The sequence below is a fragment of the Emericellopsis cladophorae genome (genome assembly GCF_022114955.1).
Source record: "Emericellopsis cladophorae strain MUM 19.33 chromosome Unknown NODE_8_length_656085_cov_119_647849, whole genome shotgun sequence".
In the NCBI taxonomy this organism is placed as follows: domain Eukaryota; kingdom Fungi; phylum Ascomycota; class Sordariomycetes; order Hypocreales; family Bionectriaceae; genus Emericellopsis; species Emericellopsis cladophorae.
This window is the reverse complement of record NW_026250933.1, coordinates 332,376-347,346: the sequence shown is the minus strand read 5'-3', so window position 1 is coordinate 347,346 and position 14,971 is coordinate 332,376. Positions and strand designations below refer to the sequence as shown.

Here is a 14,971-nt window from a genome sequence, read left to right as displayed (position 1 = left end):
CATTGTAGGAATACCTGATTATAGCGATGGAACCTTCAAAGTTCCTCCATGATGATTTAATTAGGCAAGTTGAACAAGAATGTTCTATGTTTTCCCGTGCTGTGCATTCATTTCAAGGTGACTCCGAACGCCTCGCCCGTGTGATGTGAGACACAAAACTTCAAGCTGTGCCTCTTGTGATGTGAGGACCACTGCCTATGCCAGTGAGGCTCCTGAAAAACCAATGCATCCATGATTCCGCTTCCAGCTGCGTCTTCAGAACCGCAGCGCGCTGCTCCAAATCTTCGACCTGGCGCTCAAACGTTTGCACGCCGTCTTCCACATCAACAGCCTTGGAGACAAGCGCGTTGATTTCGTAGTCAAGTCGGGCGACGAGGACGTCAATCTCTTTGACGCTTTCCGTGAGACTGGCGCGCTCTTCAGCCAAGAGCTCGTTTGAGCTGTAGCGAACTCGCTGACAGGCCTCGTTCAGTCGTTGGTAGTGGCTTTGCAGGTCGTCCTTGTCGCGAGCATAGTGCTCGTCTAGAAGAGCTAGAGCCTTGAGCTTCTCTTCCACCCATGGATTGATATTGATCTTGATCTCTTCAATGCTCTGATTGAGATGGCGAGCGAGCTCAGCAAGAGCCTCCACCTCATTCAGTTGTTGGGCGTTCTCGTCGAGGTTGACAACCTCTTCCCACATGAGGATTGCTTCTTCCGCCTCGCTGAACGACACTCGTCTTGCCCAGCGTGCCTCGTTCAACTCGTGCTTGAAGTTGAGTTGTGCAACCTCTAAGCTGTGGCGGCGAGATAGGCCAATACTGAGGTAGGGTGACTCGTTCCGTCGCTCAGCGTCAAGCAGGGGCCCTTCCAGGTCCCCTTCGCCGAGAAGGGACTCAGCTGTCGGTGGTGCTGCCGGTAGCATATCATTTCGAACCTCTGATCCGATCCGATTGAGAAGTTCATTCTCCAGCGCCAGTTTTGGTGCCCGCTTGGCAATCTTGGAGCGGCTCGTGGCCGGCGAGTGATCGCGGGTCTCGTTCGTTAGGTCGGCTACCGATGACGGCTGCTCACGTCTGTAACCGTCCAGGTACTCGCCGGGCTTCCTTTGCCAGGTGAAAGCTCTGCCGGGAGCCAAAAATCCCGGCGTGCCTGGCACTGCTGCTTGGATCCCTGCGTTGGGAAGGGATGTGTTCTGCGCGCCACGAAGCTCCCGCAGATCCTCACGGTCTGATATTGATGCTCGTGCGGCATGTCCACGCTTGCTGCCGCCCACGGCAGTCTTGATGCGGCCCAAACCGGATCGAGCATCACTCATCTTCCCCGCGACGCTTTTCAGAACGTTCCTTCTCAGGGCATCCTTCTCCGCCGGGCTATCTGTGTTGCCAAGCGCAGAGCCATACTGTATTTCGGATTGCACGCTGAGCAAACCGTTCTGCCGCCGGGCGTCCAAATCCTCATCGCCTTGCATGGTCGGTGTGCGTGCGAGGGATTCATCTTTAATCACGTCCCTGCCGAAGCTGGGGTTCACACCCTCTGAGTCTCCCTCCGGGTGATCCAGGGTCATTCTCCGCGGCTTCCCGTACCATAGCCATTTGGCACGCTCACCATAGGCAAAGCTGATGAACTGCTCGAGGTCCAAGGTCTCAATATCTGCCATCCCACCCTTGTCTTTGCCGGACACCATTCCCATGACGATTTCGCCGCGATTACCGCCAATCTCTTTCATTCGCGACTTGACAGCCTTTTGAACGCCCCAGCCCTCCCCAGCTGCGGCCTTGGCGGTGCAATTATGAAGCTTGACGAGCGTCTGGCGATCGAGTCGTCGTGTCTTGTCAATTTTGAAGGACTTTTGAAAGTTCCCAATGCCTCGCTTCAGACATTCAATGTCGAAGGCATCCTTTGCTACTGGGCACCCATACCAGTATAGTCGATTTCTTGCGCCCATCAGCATCCCAAGAAGAGCAGCAACCGTCGTAGGTCCCAGGACACCGTCGTTTGGCTCGAAATTGTAATGCTCCGCCCCAACCTCTGTCCACCAGTTTCCAATGGCCCTCTCGGTCACGTCGCAAAGCAAGCCATCAATGTACTCCGGTTCTAGTTTCTCGAACATGTACAGAGCCACCTGGCAAAGCTTGACAAGTTCTGTAACCGCCGTGGGCAAGGGGATCTTGTCGCTGACCTTGTACAGTGACAGGAACTTGGTCCGTGTGCCCTCCGCAGGTTCGCTGAGCGTCAACCCCGAGCGACCCGAGCAGCCCATGCGCTTAAGGTTTTCGTTGACGATGAACTCAAGCCGGTGCTTCCTGATGTCGCCATCCGGGACAGGGATGACTGTGAGAGCCGAGGGGAAGCTACTCAGGTTTGTGACCATGACCTCCCCAAGCTGCGTGCCCTTGGGGCGGGCAAGGTACTGTCGGGTGGCTTTGAAGTAGACGCGTAGTTTAGTAGACCACAGAGCCTCATCGACAGGCACCGACAGTACCCCGACTACCACCGAATGCTCCTCATCGCCGGTATAGGTGACAATGACCAGTGTGGGCGACTGCCGTGAGCAGGCCCACTGTTCGACGAGATAGAGTTCGTAGCCACGCAGCGTTCCCCGACGCTCGACAACTGCGACACACGGTTCCTCTTCAAGGTACCTAAGAAACTGTCAGAGGCGACGCATTTGGGCTGCTTTCTCAGGTACCTACCTGAATGCGACAGGGTCTGGGAACACAATGTTCCTCCTGGGTATTGGCGGCGCCGAAGAAGAGTTAACCCTCGACACTGGATTGGAAGCAGAATTGGCGGTTGACGATCCATTTTGCGGGCTCGAACGCGCTGTCTGCTGTGTCGAGATGGCCCTGGGCGCCGTCAGATCCTCCGGCGTCTCGCGATGATACGTGTAGGGTCTCGCTCCATCTGGAGGTGTTGCGAAGAAGAAGCTCATGCTCGCCTGCCGTCCAGGCTGGTGTTATGGAAGCAGCAATGCATCCTCGAGTTGAGGGGGGCTGTCGCATTAAACCCTGGAAGCTCGGAAGGCGGTGATTTACGAGTAATACTTGAAGTTGGAGTTGGGTTCGGCATGAGATTGCGTAAGTACATGGTACCTTGGGTGGTACCATTCGCGAGTCCCCACCGCCCAAAACAGTGACGGTGATGCAAGCGCTTATCGATAACACTTCAATGCTCAACGCCAACCGCCGGACCTGCCACATTCATGTTGGCAATACATATCTTCGCCGCGTTGTCTTTACTCTGCATCACTCCTCCATCTTGCAGACTCGCCTTTAGTACCTTATATTTCCAGTCTGTCACCTGCTTTAACCCATCCACGATCCCATCGGTGGCAGCCGTGGGTTGCCCGGCAGACCTTGCCGCCACGATGCCTTCCAACGAACACCCCTCGCCCTTTGGGCCACTGCAGGGCGAGCTGGCCAAGATGATGAAGTCGAACCTGAACGGGGCCATCAAAGATGTGGACAAGATCATAGAGCTTCTGGAGAACACCAAGGCACAGATATCGCACGGTATGTCGCTGCTCATGCAGCTCGACGTCGGCGACTAATCAGCCCACCCGTCTAGATGCCGACACACATAGGATGACGTTAGCGATGACCACACTACAAAACCCAGTAAAACAGGGCCTCGACGCGATCACGGACGATTTGAAGAATGTGACAAAGGCACAGAAGGGGTTCGGCAAAGCCCTCGATCGGGCGATGCCACTACGCGAGCTGCCCGTGGAGATCGACACCATGGAGGCCCATACCGGATACGTGAACCGAGCTGTCGTTATGCATCTGATACGCGAGGGGCAATTTCCCACGGCGGAGACGCTCTTCAGGGAGGCTGACTTTGGACCTAATGAGAATCAACAGTACATGCGCCAGCAGGTCGCCGACTCCGAGGAAGACCAGCACCCTGACGCCGAGGACGAGAATATGACAGACGGAGACGATGTCGACGAGAGCCTGACGGAGAAATTTAGGGAGATGTACTCCATCTTGGACGAGCTCAAGGACAATAGGAATATGGAGCCCGCTATTGAGTGGTGTGCCGCGCACAGCGACCTCCTAGAGAGTAAAGGCAGCTCGCTGGAGTTTGACCTCACGAAGCTGCAATTCATCTGGCTGTTCAATGGGACTATGGGCAAGGGCCTCCAGGATGACTTGTCTCGCCAGACGAGGGCTGTTTCTTATGCGCATCAGCACTTTGGCAAGTTCCAGAGGCGCCATCAGAAGGAGATCAACCAGCTCTGCGCCGCCATGGTCTACGGGCCCAACATCGCATCGAGTCCGTACGGCCACATCTTTACTATTAACACTACATATGAGCAGGTCGCCGAGTCGTTCACCAAAGACTTTTGCTCGCTCCTGGGGCTGTCCGCCGAGTCACCCCTCTACATTGCCGTCACGGCCGGGTCGCTGGCCCTGCCCCGGCTGATCAAGTATACCCACTACATGCGTGAGAAGAAGACGGAGTGGACGACGGAGCAGGAACTCGCTTTTGAAACCCCGTTGCCTTCGTCCATGATTTACCATCCCATCTTCGTCTGTCCAGTCAGCAAGGAGCAGACGACAGACAAGAATCCGCCAGTCCGACTGGCCTGCGGGCACGTGCTCAGCAAGGAAAGTCTCGATCAGCTGACGAGATCGGGCAAGTACAAGTGTCCGTACTGTCCGGCTGAGGGAACGACAGCAGATACTGTCCGTGTTCATTTCTAAGCAGCGGGATTCCCCTTGTTACCGCAGGCGTTGGTATTGTTTGGAAGGCGCAGCTGGGGAGGGTACGGAGTTTGGGCTATCACATCATTGTACACAGGGATTCACGGCAGGGCAGTGGAACGTATTGTGACTTGCGGGTTTCAACCAAGGCGTCCATGGCGAAGCGTACACGATGTGTCAATAATCTGGCCCCGTTGGCGTCCTGGTATATGCCTGCATGTAGCAGTCACAGCTGTAGCTGATCCCAGAAGGATGAGAACTCGACACCCAAGACTCATAAACCCAGACCAAAAAGAAATCAAATCCCGAAAAGTAAAACCCCCTAAATGAGAGACATGCGAGCTTCCCAGGAAAGGGATGGCGCCCCCACAACGCCTGGTATACAGTGACCCAAACGGAATGGCATGTCCTCAGCGTATCGAAAAGAATGTCCAGATGCAAGTCCGAAAGGAGGAGGGACCGATCCAATGGAGAATATAGATGGTATCACTTGTTCATATATCCTCCATATGTTCTATATTCGGCCCTGCCGTTAAATGATTGTCGTAAATTCGTAGCGAACCGTATCCTCCACTCGACCCAGTCGAATGTCATGGTACGTGTGCTGTATGCGCTTCCTCGCACGGCGGTCTTGTTTATTCGATCGTCATGCGGCTAGGCTGAGGCTTGACGTCGTTCAGATTCACAGAGTTGAGCTCTGGGTCATCTTCACGGCTCTTGGCGGCGCCGAGAATGTGCGTCTTGAGTCCCTTGTCAAAGTTGCGCATGCAGACAATGGCGTTGGCGATGGTGAGCAGGATGAGAAGAATGGTAATGACGGAGAAGGCTGTGAGAGACTTTTGGACGGCCAGGTAGTAGTCGACCCACGTCCAGATGCGGATGAGCTTGAAGAGGAAGTAGGCCAAGGCGCCAAAGTAGAGGATGATGGTGACAACCATGCCGGGCTTGTTTTCGATCCGGGTGAAGTAGGCGGCGGCGAGGAGGATGATGATGGTGATGGGGATGGTGGCGATGGTGAGAGCGAACTCGGGATCGTCCGTTCGGGTGACGATGACGACGAGTTGGATGATGAATCCGAGGAAGAAGAAGAAATCGAACTTGAGCAGAGCGATGTAGATCTGGTACGACGCGAAGCGCTTCTTCATCCTGTAGTCGGCGCCGATGCTCTTCAGGATATCCCATGCAAACTCCTGGTAGAGCTTCCATGTAAGGAACACCATGATGCAAGTGACCACAGCAATAATGGCAGGGATGGCAATCAGATAACCATTGATGTCGGCCCAGATGTTCGGCTTGGAGCGACCCGCCTCAAGGGAATTGTACTTGACAAGGACATCGAGGGCAATGTCTAGTTGGTCGACCTGGATGGCTGTGTATACCACGAGGGCGAGGTTGGCGAAGCAGACGCCAATGACCTGAATCGTGTTCTTCTTGCGAAGCGCATCCCACACGATGATGAGTTCGTACAAGAAACCGAAGATGAAAAGCGTCAAGAAGGTGGGGATCGTCTTGTACTGCGAGCTGAGTTCTTCGGGGTTCTTGGCGTTACGGTCAGGATTCCTCTCTTGGAGAGGACGCAGGCTCGACTGGAAGGTAGCAAATACGTAGCTGTGAGGGTTGTCAGCATGGAAGCTTGCTTTGAGTCGGAAGCGGGGATAGGCACATACGCTTCGCAGCAAAGACAGATGACGGCTTGGATGGCGGTAATGGCCATGAACATGGCCGCCCATTTGCTGCTCATGAATGCGAACCAGTTCTTCCGGGGTTTGGGTGCCGGCGCTGGTTCCGGTGTCGAGGGCGCCGGTTGCCTCTGCACGTAGCCTTGGGGCTGGTCGTACATTGTGCTCTCGAATTTGTGGTTCTCAGCGTAGGGCGATGTTTGGAACGGCGACCGCGGGTAGGCGGCCTGGCTGAAGGACGTGTGGTTGTCGTGGGCAGTCGGGTCGTATGGCTGCTGGGCATATGGCTGCTGACTCTCGGGCTGGAATACGAGGTCGTTGCTGAGCAGGGACTTTTTGCGATGGTGGTCCATCCTGACGACGTGAAGTCACCAATCCAAAGAGCCCGCGTTAAGATGGATGAAGATTCTCGTGTATATGATCCTCGCTAAGCGGCGTTTGGAAATCGGTCGAAGTCGCAATGCGACCAGCGCAGAAGATGACGGGAAGTGGACGATACAGGTACGCAAGGCTGTGAGGGCGGGTCGATGGAAGAGGTTTGGCTAAGTTAGGTAGCGGAGGTAGTGGAAGGAAGCAAGCGAGCGAGAGACTGGATGTTGTGAGCTACGGGCGTTGATGGCGAAGATGAAAAGACAATACACAGGGACAAGACAAGGACGGCTGTTCAGATGACTGACTGACTGACTGACGGACTGGAGACAGAGGTTCGAAGATGGGACACGCAAGGCCGACACGAAAAATGGAGGGGCCTGGGGGGCTTTGGGCGGGTTCGCTGGGTCCAGCCTTGGCCTCTGCAGCACTCGGGAACTTGAAACCGCAACCTCTCGCACGACACAAGACCGCCAAAAGCAAGTGAAGTGGAGGCAGGGGGTCGACGCTACTTTGCCGTGTTCACTTATTAGACTAGTCGCCCCGTGAGGCGGCCTTGTCATTCCGTCTCTGTGGTGCTGCTTCAAAGAAAGCTCTAATTGACAAGCAGGCTCTCTCCCCTTGCAGAGACTGGAGCGTCAGGGACTGATTGGGTCCATGTCCTCTTGCCCGACTGCTGACGCTGGTTAATTAATCCTGCCTCCTTGTCCTTGGCCAGCATCGCGCGGAATCCTCCAAAAACCCAAAAGAAAGCCGTACAGTACGCCGTGGCCCAAAATAGCATTAATAAGAGCGCATGCACGGACTGCGGATACGTTAGTACGTGTAGACGCCCGCTCGGCTGTGCCTGAGGCGGCAGTGTTCGGAATGGGCGGAGGCTGTTAGTAAATCAGCACGGCTGCTGCCGCTCTCCTTAACAGCGCTAGTCAACAAGGTTTGACTGGGAAAGGTGGTTGGTTGCACTGACTGCATGGCGTGAGATTCTTCTGTCTGGCGCATCTCAGTGCTCACCACCTTCTGATGAAGATATTGAGCATCTTCGCATGAACCGAGGAAATTAAGTTCTGCATACAAATGCCGAGACACGACCGAGCAATCGCGCAGGTCGCGATATCGTTGGAACGCCCAACCACGTCTGCAGGCTCTGCGCGCCTCGTGCCATTGCATTCCAGGCCTTTGACGATGACGAAATCGACACCAGAGGGACCAGGCCTGACGCGAATACCACCGCGAGACATGATTATCCGTGCCCAGTGGTGGCATATCAGTTAAGTAGCAGAAGCAGCTGGCTGAGTATTCTCTCAAAGGTTGACTGCACGACGAAAAGGACATCTTCTCTAGGATAGACAGGACCGTATGGTCACGGGCAGATGTCAGCAGAGGCTCCTTGCCAAACGCAACCGGCACAAGCCCCTACACGACCTTCTTGAACGCCTTCTTCGTCTCGCCCAATACATCGAACCAGGTCTCCGGCCTGCGTCGGCCGCCATCGTATACCTCCTCAAGGTACTCCTGCGCTTCCCTGGCAAACTCCAGCAGCTGCTCCTCGGCCCCCCACTCCCCCATGGCCTGGATACCGACCGGTAGCTTGCCCGTACCTTGCTTCGGCTCGGCGTAGCCCACGGGGGCCTGCACAGCGGGCGTCCCCGTCAGGTTGGCCAGGAAGATGTACATCATGTTCTTCACGGTGGTGTTGGTATCGCTCAAGCCACCCTCGTCGCCTGGGTGGCGAGGCCAGCCGATCATGGGACTGGTGGGAGTCATGATGAGCATGCCGGGGTGCTGCTGCCAGAGCCACGCCAGATGGCGCATCATCAGCTCGCGCAGGGCGTTCGCCTTGAGGTAGTCGTTGGCGCGGGTCACGGACGCCACGCTCATGAGCAGTCTGTTCACCGTGCCCACGAGGCCCATCCACCCCGTCTTGGGCTGGTCGGGCGTCTTGCGACGCGTCGTCTCATATGTCTCTGCGACGCACAGCATGGCGTGGGCTACGCGGGCCTCGCCCATGAGGGGGAGCGAGATGTCGACGACCTCGTACCCGCGCTGCGTCGCAAAGTAGTCAATGGCCTTTTCGCAGAGCCTGACGACCTCGGGATCACCGGCGCTCCACCAGTCGCGGTAGATGCCCATGACACGCTTGCTACCCGGCTTGGGCAGTTGGGATGCGCCATAGTGCATCTGGGCCGGATCATCCAGATTCGGCTGGGACATGAGTCGGTACGCAATGGTCAGGTCGGCGGCTGAGGCGGCGAGGGGCCCGCGCACACAGGTAGACATGTTGTAGTAGCCCATGCGGTGGTGCGAGGTCTTCAAGCCGTACATGCTGTTGAAGGCAGAGGGCAGACGAATACTGCCTCCCGCGTCGGAGCCGATGGCGATGGGGATGATGCCCGCGCCGAGGGCGGATCCGCCACCAGAGGTCGATGCACCTGGGTAGTATGCGTTGTTGAAGTGGTTCGTAGGGGTGCCTTGGGCGATCTATCACGGAGCTCCTGATCAGTAGCCACGACATGCGATGGGGCGGTTTTCTTTTCCCTACATTCAGACCGTTGGTGTCCATGCCCAGCTCGTGCATCTTGTTCCGCCCGATGAAGACGGCACCCGCCTCGGCCAGCTTCTCGAGGAACCACTCGGTTCTGTCCCTCGGCTCGAAGAACTTGACATTGGGTCGGTACTTCATGCCGACGTGGCTCACCATGCCTTTGATGTCGAGGTCGTCCTTGACGCCGATGGGCACACCGTCGAGTACGCCAAGGTCCTTGCCCGCTGCGTAGCGCTCCGTAGATGCCTTGGCTGCTTCCAGCGCGATGTGGTCTTTTCCATGGGTGTCTGCCCACGCATCGGCGTAGACCCCTTTCTTGGTGAGGGGAATCAGGGTCTCTGCAACCTGGAGGGGTGTGATGGCGCCAGACTGGTACATGGCGTGGTAGTCGGCGGCTGTATAGTACTTTGACGGTGAGCTCGGTGTGAAGGTGCTCTTTGCCTCGGTAAGAGAGGCGTCAATGGGGAGCATCTTGCTATCCCCCAGGGGCGTGACGATGGGCTTTCGATGTTAGTGATTCTGGTTTAAGAGACGAGTTGGCGCAGCATCATCCTACGTGGAATCGATATGGCATCTCATCCAGCTCCGGCAGGTTCTTGAGCGTGCCGAAGCCAGCATTGTTCCACAACAGACTGGCGACACCAGGGACGTACGAGATGCTGTCTACAGTGAGCGCCTGGCACCAGTCTCAGCAGATAACCCACATGTTCGCGGCAACGGTGAGCGCCGCCCCCCTCAGAACGGGGTTGTTCTCGGGGGCCTTTTCATACTCGGCCCTGGGCCCCTCCCGGGGCACGGGATAGCCGATGAAATCTCTGGGTGCCATCCTGGTGTAAGAATGCTCAGGAAGGAGTCAATTGATGATGCGGGTCTTTAAATACAAAGTTGAGGCCGGGAGGATTGTGTGTGAGCCAAGTCCCGATGATGTAGGGGTCAAGGTTGGTTGGAGTCTCAGCCTCGGCTTCCACATGAACGCTGACGCAGTGTGCACGAGTCCACACATTCACGACCTCCATCTACATCAGTCGAGAGCTGCGCTATCCGGTGCACTGTATATCGACGAAAGCACCAGGAAAAAGCTCTGGATGAAATTCCAAACCTCATTTCCCTCTGAGTACGCTGCGATTGAAACGTCGAGACAAGCCAAAGTACAGGGGAACTGGAATGCACAGCGCGCTTGGAAGCTGGAGATAAGACACATTGACCAGTGCATCATCTATAGAAGCCCCGTGCTGTTGATACATGTACAGATGGCCAGAATAGGACAGAGAGCTCGCAGGCCCATTTACAAAAAGTCCAAATCTAACCCCCACCCGAAATTCACCACAGCATCCTCGCTCATCGCACCGCCCAGCTGGGGCACGCTCATCGTACTGCTCTGCGGCGGCACTGGGCTCAGCAGGGGCTCCTGATACTGCTGCTGCTGTCGCTGCTGCCCCACCCCGCTTTTGGACTGGCCTGTCGTGTCGCCCCTGGGATACTCAATGTACTGGGAGCACGTTGTGGGCCCCAGCATCTGCTTCATCACACTTGTGAACCCCGTGATGCAGGGCCTCACCATCTCCGCGACGCGGTCCTTGACACCACCGCGTGGCATGGGGTTGGGCGTGGTCAGCGAGTATTTGATGGGCTGGGCCCCGAAATCGGAGCCGTCGCCGTCGACCCTGATGCCCCTCGCGATGACGCTCGCGAACTGATGGACGACCTGCGCCGCCTGGTGCGCGAGGAGCCATGATTCGGGGAAGCCCTCGAGGATCGACATGAGGACGGAGACTTCGTCCCGCGCCGTGTAGGGCAGGGATGTGCTGCTATAGTCGCCGCCTGTGGATGGATCCGGTGTGGCTGCCGCCGCCTCCTGGCAGCTGGCTGCGTAGTCATGCATCAAGACGAGCGTGACGGGTAGGAGACGCGTGAGGGCCACCTTGTTGAGGGGCAGCTGCCGCTGCTGGAAGACGGCCGATGTGCTTTGGAGCTCTCGCCGGGCAAAGCCCAGCAATTCGCCTCGCGTCACGGCCCCCGACGTCGCGTTGAAGTGGTTCGGATAGTACAGCAGGGGCAGGACATGGTAGTAGCGGGCCGAGACCCATGTGATGCTGCTGTGGGTGGACACATTGTCCGAGTTCATGGGCGACAGGCACCCGCTCGCATACCAGTTGTCGACCTCGGTGCGGAGCTGTGCGATGATGGCTCTGCGGTCTGCGGGGGCGAGCTGCGTCGTCTCCACGCGCTTGCCAAGGTGAATCTGCCGGAGATGTGGTCTTCCAGCTGTCATAACTCAATAACGTTGCGGGCATAGTGGGCTCGGTCTGGGCTGGCATACTACTCGATCGTGAGGCCTAGGAGCGGGACGTCGGCATTGTCGTCAGTTAGGGCGACTGGGAGCCCATGGGAGATGGCCATCATGCGGTCCAACGCAAGGATGCTCCAGTATAGTCGGTAACGCAGCTTAGCCTCGGCTGGCGTCAGACCCAACTCCTCAGTCGGGCGACGCGTGAGGCCCAAGAGTGTGGCCTGTCTCGCTGCGATGCCCACAATGGAGTACGACGAGAAACCCAGCGTGTCGAAGAGCGAGTAGAGCGCAAGTAGTGCGAGGATCTGTATCGACTCAATGGTGTCCCAATGAAGAAGCTCCTGTATAATGTCAGAGTAGGCCACGTCGAACCGTCGCAAGGTACCCCTGGGCGCCTGGCCGGCGCGCTCCAGCGTGGAGGCACCAATGGCCATGATGAGATATAGCAAGGTCGAGCCTGCCTCTCGTTTTCGTTTCATAAACTCCTGCGGTTTGTCCAGGTCGGCGAGGATCTTGGACTGGTGGACACAGGGAAACGCCCGGTTGACGTTGCGAAAGTACGCGTCCACGAACCGTCGCGCCGCAGCGTCCGCAGGCATCGCCTGGTCGCTGTATCCTTTCGAGCTGTTCGTGGTCATGGACGCATGGTAGGAGGCATGGCTGGCGGTCGCGCTGACGCTCCCATGGTCCAGTGGCGATGTCTCGTCGACCAGTGCCTTGACACTCCCAGGGTGAGCGACATTTTCCCTCTTGCCGGAGAGGCACTAAAGATAGGCACGAGGTCTGTTCCCGTCTCGATGGCCTCAATGCACCCATGAGAAAGGAGGTTGTCGTTGATGTACTGGCTCAGCCATTGGACCCTGGCATCTAGCTGGAGCGCTCTGCCCTCGGCAATGTTCGTCGGATTGGAGTAGGAACATTTCTGTTCTGCTGCGTTGCACAGTTCGCACACCGGGAATGTCCTGCTGCATTTCTTCTTGAAGGAGCTGATGGTACGTCAGTCGGTCAGTCACATGAGGAGGATTCATGCATACCGGCAGCGATCACATGCAGGTATCGATTGGCGCCCTTTATCTGGCTTTGTGGCGGCAGCAGCAGCACCACCTGCACCCCCCAGCAAAAGATCCCTTGCGCGAGGGAGGACTGGAGAGCCGCCCAGCACCAACACCAGCGAAAGCAGAAGCGGAGGCAGCGTCCCGCGCCGCGACGGGCGAAGCAGAGCGGCGCCGACCGGTGCTCTCCGGTGGTGATGTCTGTTGGAGTCGGAAGCGATGGATGGACGCTTTCATTGCGGCGGGTCCCTGGTTGATGTGGAGAGGGTCTCGGTCTCGGTCTCACCGTCCACGTCGCGACGGATGCTGTCGCGTGACGTCTGACGCTGTTGGATTAAAGTCTTCCTTTTTGGGTGTCAATGCAACGTCTCAAGCGGCAGTACTGGCTGGTTGCTGTCGGGCCTCTCTGTGTTAGGTGTCTGGTGATGATGAGGCACAGAAGCTGGAGAAGGATGATTCAAGCTCATCAGGCGGCCATGTCCGGATCTAGTTGCCTAAGCACCCTGACGCGAGCGATTGACTGCGAAGGCTCATACATGTGAGATCCGTAATTGAGTTTGACTCGATAATTGATGGCGTCGTTGGGGAGGAAGCAGCTTATTACGCGGCCTTGCCGGTGCGAATTTCCGCATAGGTGGACGAGAGAATGCTTCCCGGCCATCAAGCTGACAAGTCGATCCCTAGGCGACGAGCGAAACAAGGTGCGATCGCTAAAGGAGCTTGACTTTGACTATGAGGAATGGCAGAAGAGTTGATCTGAAAAGCTCGTCGCCATGTGTGCTATACCTTTGTATTCATGCGGTCGCCATGGTTTACATGAACTTGCTCGCCATACCCATCAAACCGCCCTGCTGCTGTCCCTGGCTCTTGAAGTACATCTTCATGGCCATCTCGCCGGCGCTCTGGATGACATTCTCCTTGCTGGTGTTGGAGCCGACCTTGCCCTTGGAGGCCTTGTCGTCGAAAAGCTGATCCATCCTGTTAGTCTCACTCGTGACTCTCCCCCGGCGGCATGCAGAGACGAATGAATAGATTGATGCTCACCTTGCTAGCCTCGGACATGGCGAGCCCGAGGAAGGCACCCTTGCTCTGCTTCCCCCCGGTCTCGCCCTGGTTGAACATCTTCAGGGCCTGGATGGCGGCCGCCGCACCGAGTGACTTCTCATCAGCGTCGTCGTCGTCGTCGTCCTTGTAGTTCTGCTTGTGCTTCTTGACAGCATCTGTTGCCCCCTTATTAGCGTCGCGCTTCCCCGGTGTACTTTAGCGGGATGTCAATGTACAATCCTCGTCGACGTCCTCGTTCTGCAGGCTGCTCTTTTTCTGCCCGATAGCACCGGCAATGGTGGAGAACAAGTCGCTGCTGCCCGACGAGCCGGCACGACGCTCGGCTTCCTCCCTGGCTTCGCGCAGGTCGTTCTCGTCATCGTCGTCGCGAGAGAAGCCCCCGCCAGCGGGGTAGCTACCTCCGTGCGATTCTACATCTTGTCAGCCTCAGCAGCACTGGTAATGTGCAAGCTCATTCATCGTACGATTTCCGCCAGCCTGGTAGTCTGGGACAGGTCAGCAAGGGTTCCTTGTCGGTGATCATTCAGATCGCGATGGCGGGGTCGAAGGGGTCTGATCTGATCTGGCGGGAGCTGCAGATCTCTACTATCTATAGTGTGTGTGGGCTTTACCGACCTTGTCTGTTGTTGTTCTTGTCGTCCCCCTTGACCTTCTCCTCGAGGAATTCCTTGCCAGCGTTGATTAGTTTGTCCATGATGAGAGCAGTAATTACTGTGTAGGATAGCTGTTGGGCGAGTTGGCGGGGTATTGAGGTTGTACTTGTAGGAGGGGAAGTGAAGCAGCTGGAGCTTCAAGTCAGTCCCAGCTCCCAAGGTGAGGTGTGCGCCAATGACGCATGCCACGCAATCACTGTGGATCAGGTGGTTAGCAATCAGGCACGCAAAGCTTGGCTTGACTTCAGTCCTTGAGTGTCATTACAGCAATCTACAGCAATCTCAAACGAATCAATGTGTAGGGTTGATCCTTTGCTAAGATACGTGCTTAATCCTGTGCCGTCGACTCAATGGCCGGCAATTTTCTTGTTAGGCAGGGCAGAATTGACTTTCAGCCACCGTCAGGATCTCCGCTACTCCAAATTTGGTTAGCGTGATCCGGCAGCTAGGATAACATGTCCTTGAAGGCTTGTTGTAAGCGCAAGGGAACTCGATTGGGGACCACTGTGGCACACGTAGCGATGTAACAAGAGTGAATCGCTGAGCGCCTGTAATGCAAATCCAGTCCAGTCCCTTGTGCGTATATCTAGGGTATCATAAAAAATCGTGTACATGTTCCACGCCGCTCGC

The 14,971-nt window shown here is 56.6% G+C and overlaps 6 protein-coding genes across 6 annotated transcripts; 1 reads left to right on the top strand and 5 right to left on the bottom strand.

The window, feature by feature from the left end:
• Nucleotides 1-160: 160 nt before the first annotated feature.
• J7T54_004371 (uncharacterized protein) lies at nt 161-2,914 on the bottom strand (the record flags this gene model as incomplete). Its single annotated transcript, XM_051504281.1, has 2 exons — nt 161-2,624; nt 2,676-2,914. The coding sequence occupies 2 exons, from the start codon at nt 2,912-2,914 to the stop codon at nt 161-163; spliced, it is 2,703 nt and encodes a 900-aa protein (XP_051364200.1).
• A 435-nt stretch (nt 2,915-3,349) lies between these two features.
• On the top strand, nt 3,350-4,691 carry J7T54_004370 (uncharacterized protein; the record flags this gene model as incomplete). Its single annotated transcript, XM_051504280.1, has 2 exons — nt 3,350-3,494; nt 3,601-4,691. The coding sequence occupies 2 exons, from the start codon at nt 3,350-3,352 to the stop codon at nt 4,689-4,691; spliced, it is 1,236 nt and encodes a 411-aa protein (XP_051364199.1).
• Nucleotides 4,692-5,326: 635 nt separating this feature from the next.
• J7T54_004369 (uncharacterized protein) lies at nt 5,327-6,723 on the bottom strand (the record flags this gene model as incomplete). Its single annotated transcript, XM_051504279.1, has 2 exons — nt 5,327-6,299; nt 6,359-6,723. 2 exons carry the CDS (start codon nt 6,721-6,723, stop codon nt 5,327-5,329), a joined length of 1,338 nt encoding a protein of 445 aa, XP_051364198.1.
• A 1,429-nt stretch (nt 6,724-8,152) lies between these two features.
• Nucleotides 8,153-11,553, bottom strand: J7T54_004368 (Fatty acid amide hydrolase-like protein; the record flags this gene model as incomplete). Its single annotated transcript, XM_051504278.1, has 5 exons — nt 8,153-9,217; nt 9,279-9,782; nt 9,838-9,940; nt 9,986-10,096; nt 10,589-11,553. The coding sequence occupies 5 exons, from the start codon at nt 11,551-11,553 to the stop codon at nt 8,153-8,155; spliced, it is 2,748 nt and encodes a 915-aa protein (XP_051364197.1).
• A 47-nt stretch (nt 11,554-11,600) lies between these two features.
• J7T54_004367 (uncharacterized protein) lies at nt 11,601-12,860 on the bottom strand (the record flags this gene model as incomplete). The annotated part of the gene is made up of 3 exons (XM_051504277.1): nt 11,601-12,287; nt 12,350-12,557; nt 12,682-12,860. 3 exons carry the CDS (start codon nt 12,858-12,860, stop codon nt 11,601-11,603), a joined length of 1,074 nt encoding a protein of 357 aa, XP_051364196.1.
• A 575-nt stretch (nt 12,861-13,435) lies between these two features.
• On the bottom strand, nt 13,436-14,382 carry J7T54_004366 (uncharacterized protein; the record flags this gene model as incomplete). Its single annotated transcript, XM_051504276.1, has 5 exons — nt 13,436-13,591; nt 13,668-13,843; nt 13,904-14,098; nt 14,153-14,173; nt 14,304-14,382. 5 exons carry the CDS (start codon nt 14,380-14,382, stop codon nt 13,436-13,438), a joined length of 627 nt encoding a protein of 208 aa, XP_051364195.1.
• Between the last annotated feature and the right edge of the window lie 589 nt (nt 14,383-14,971).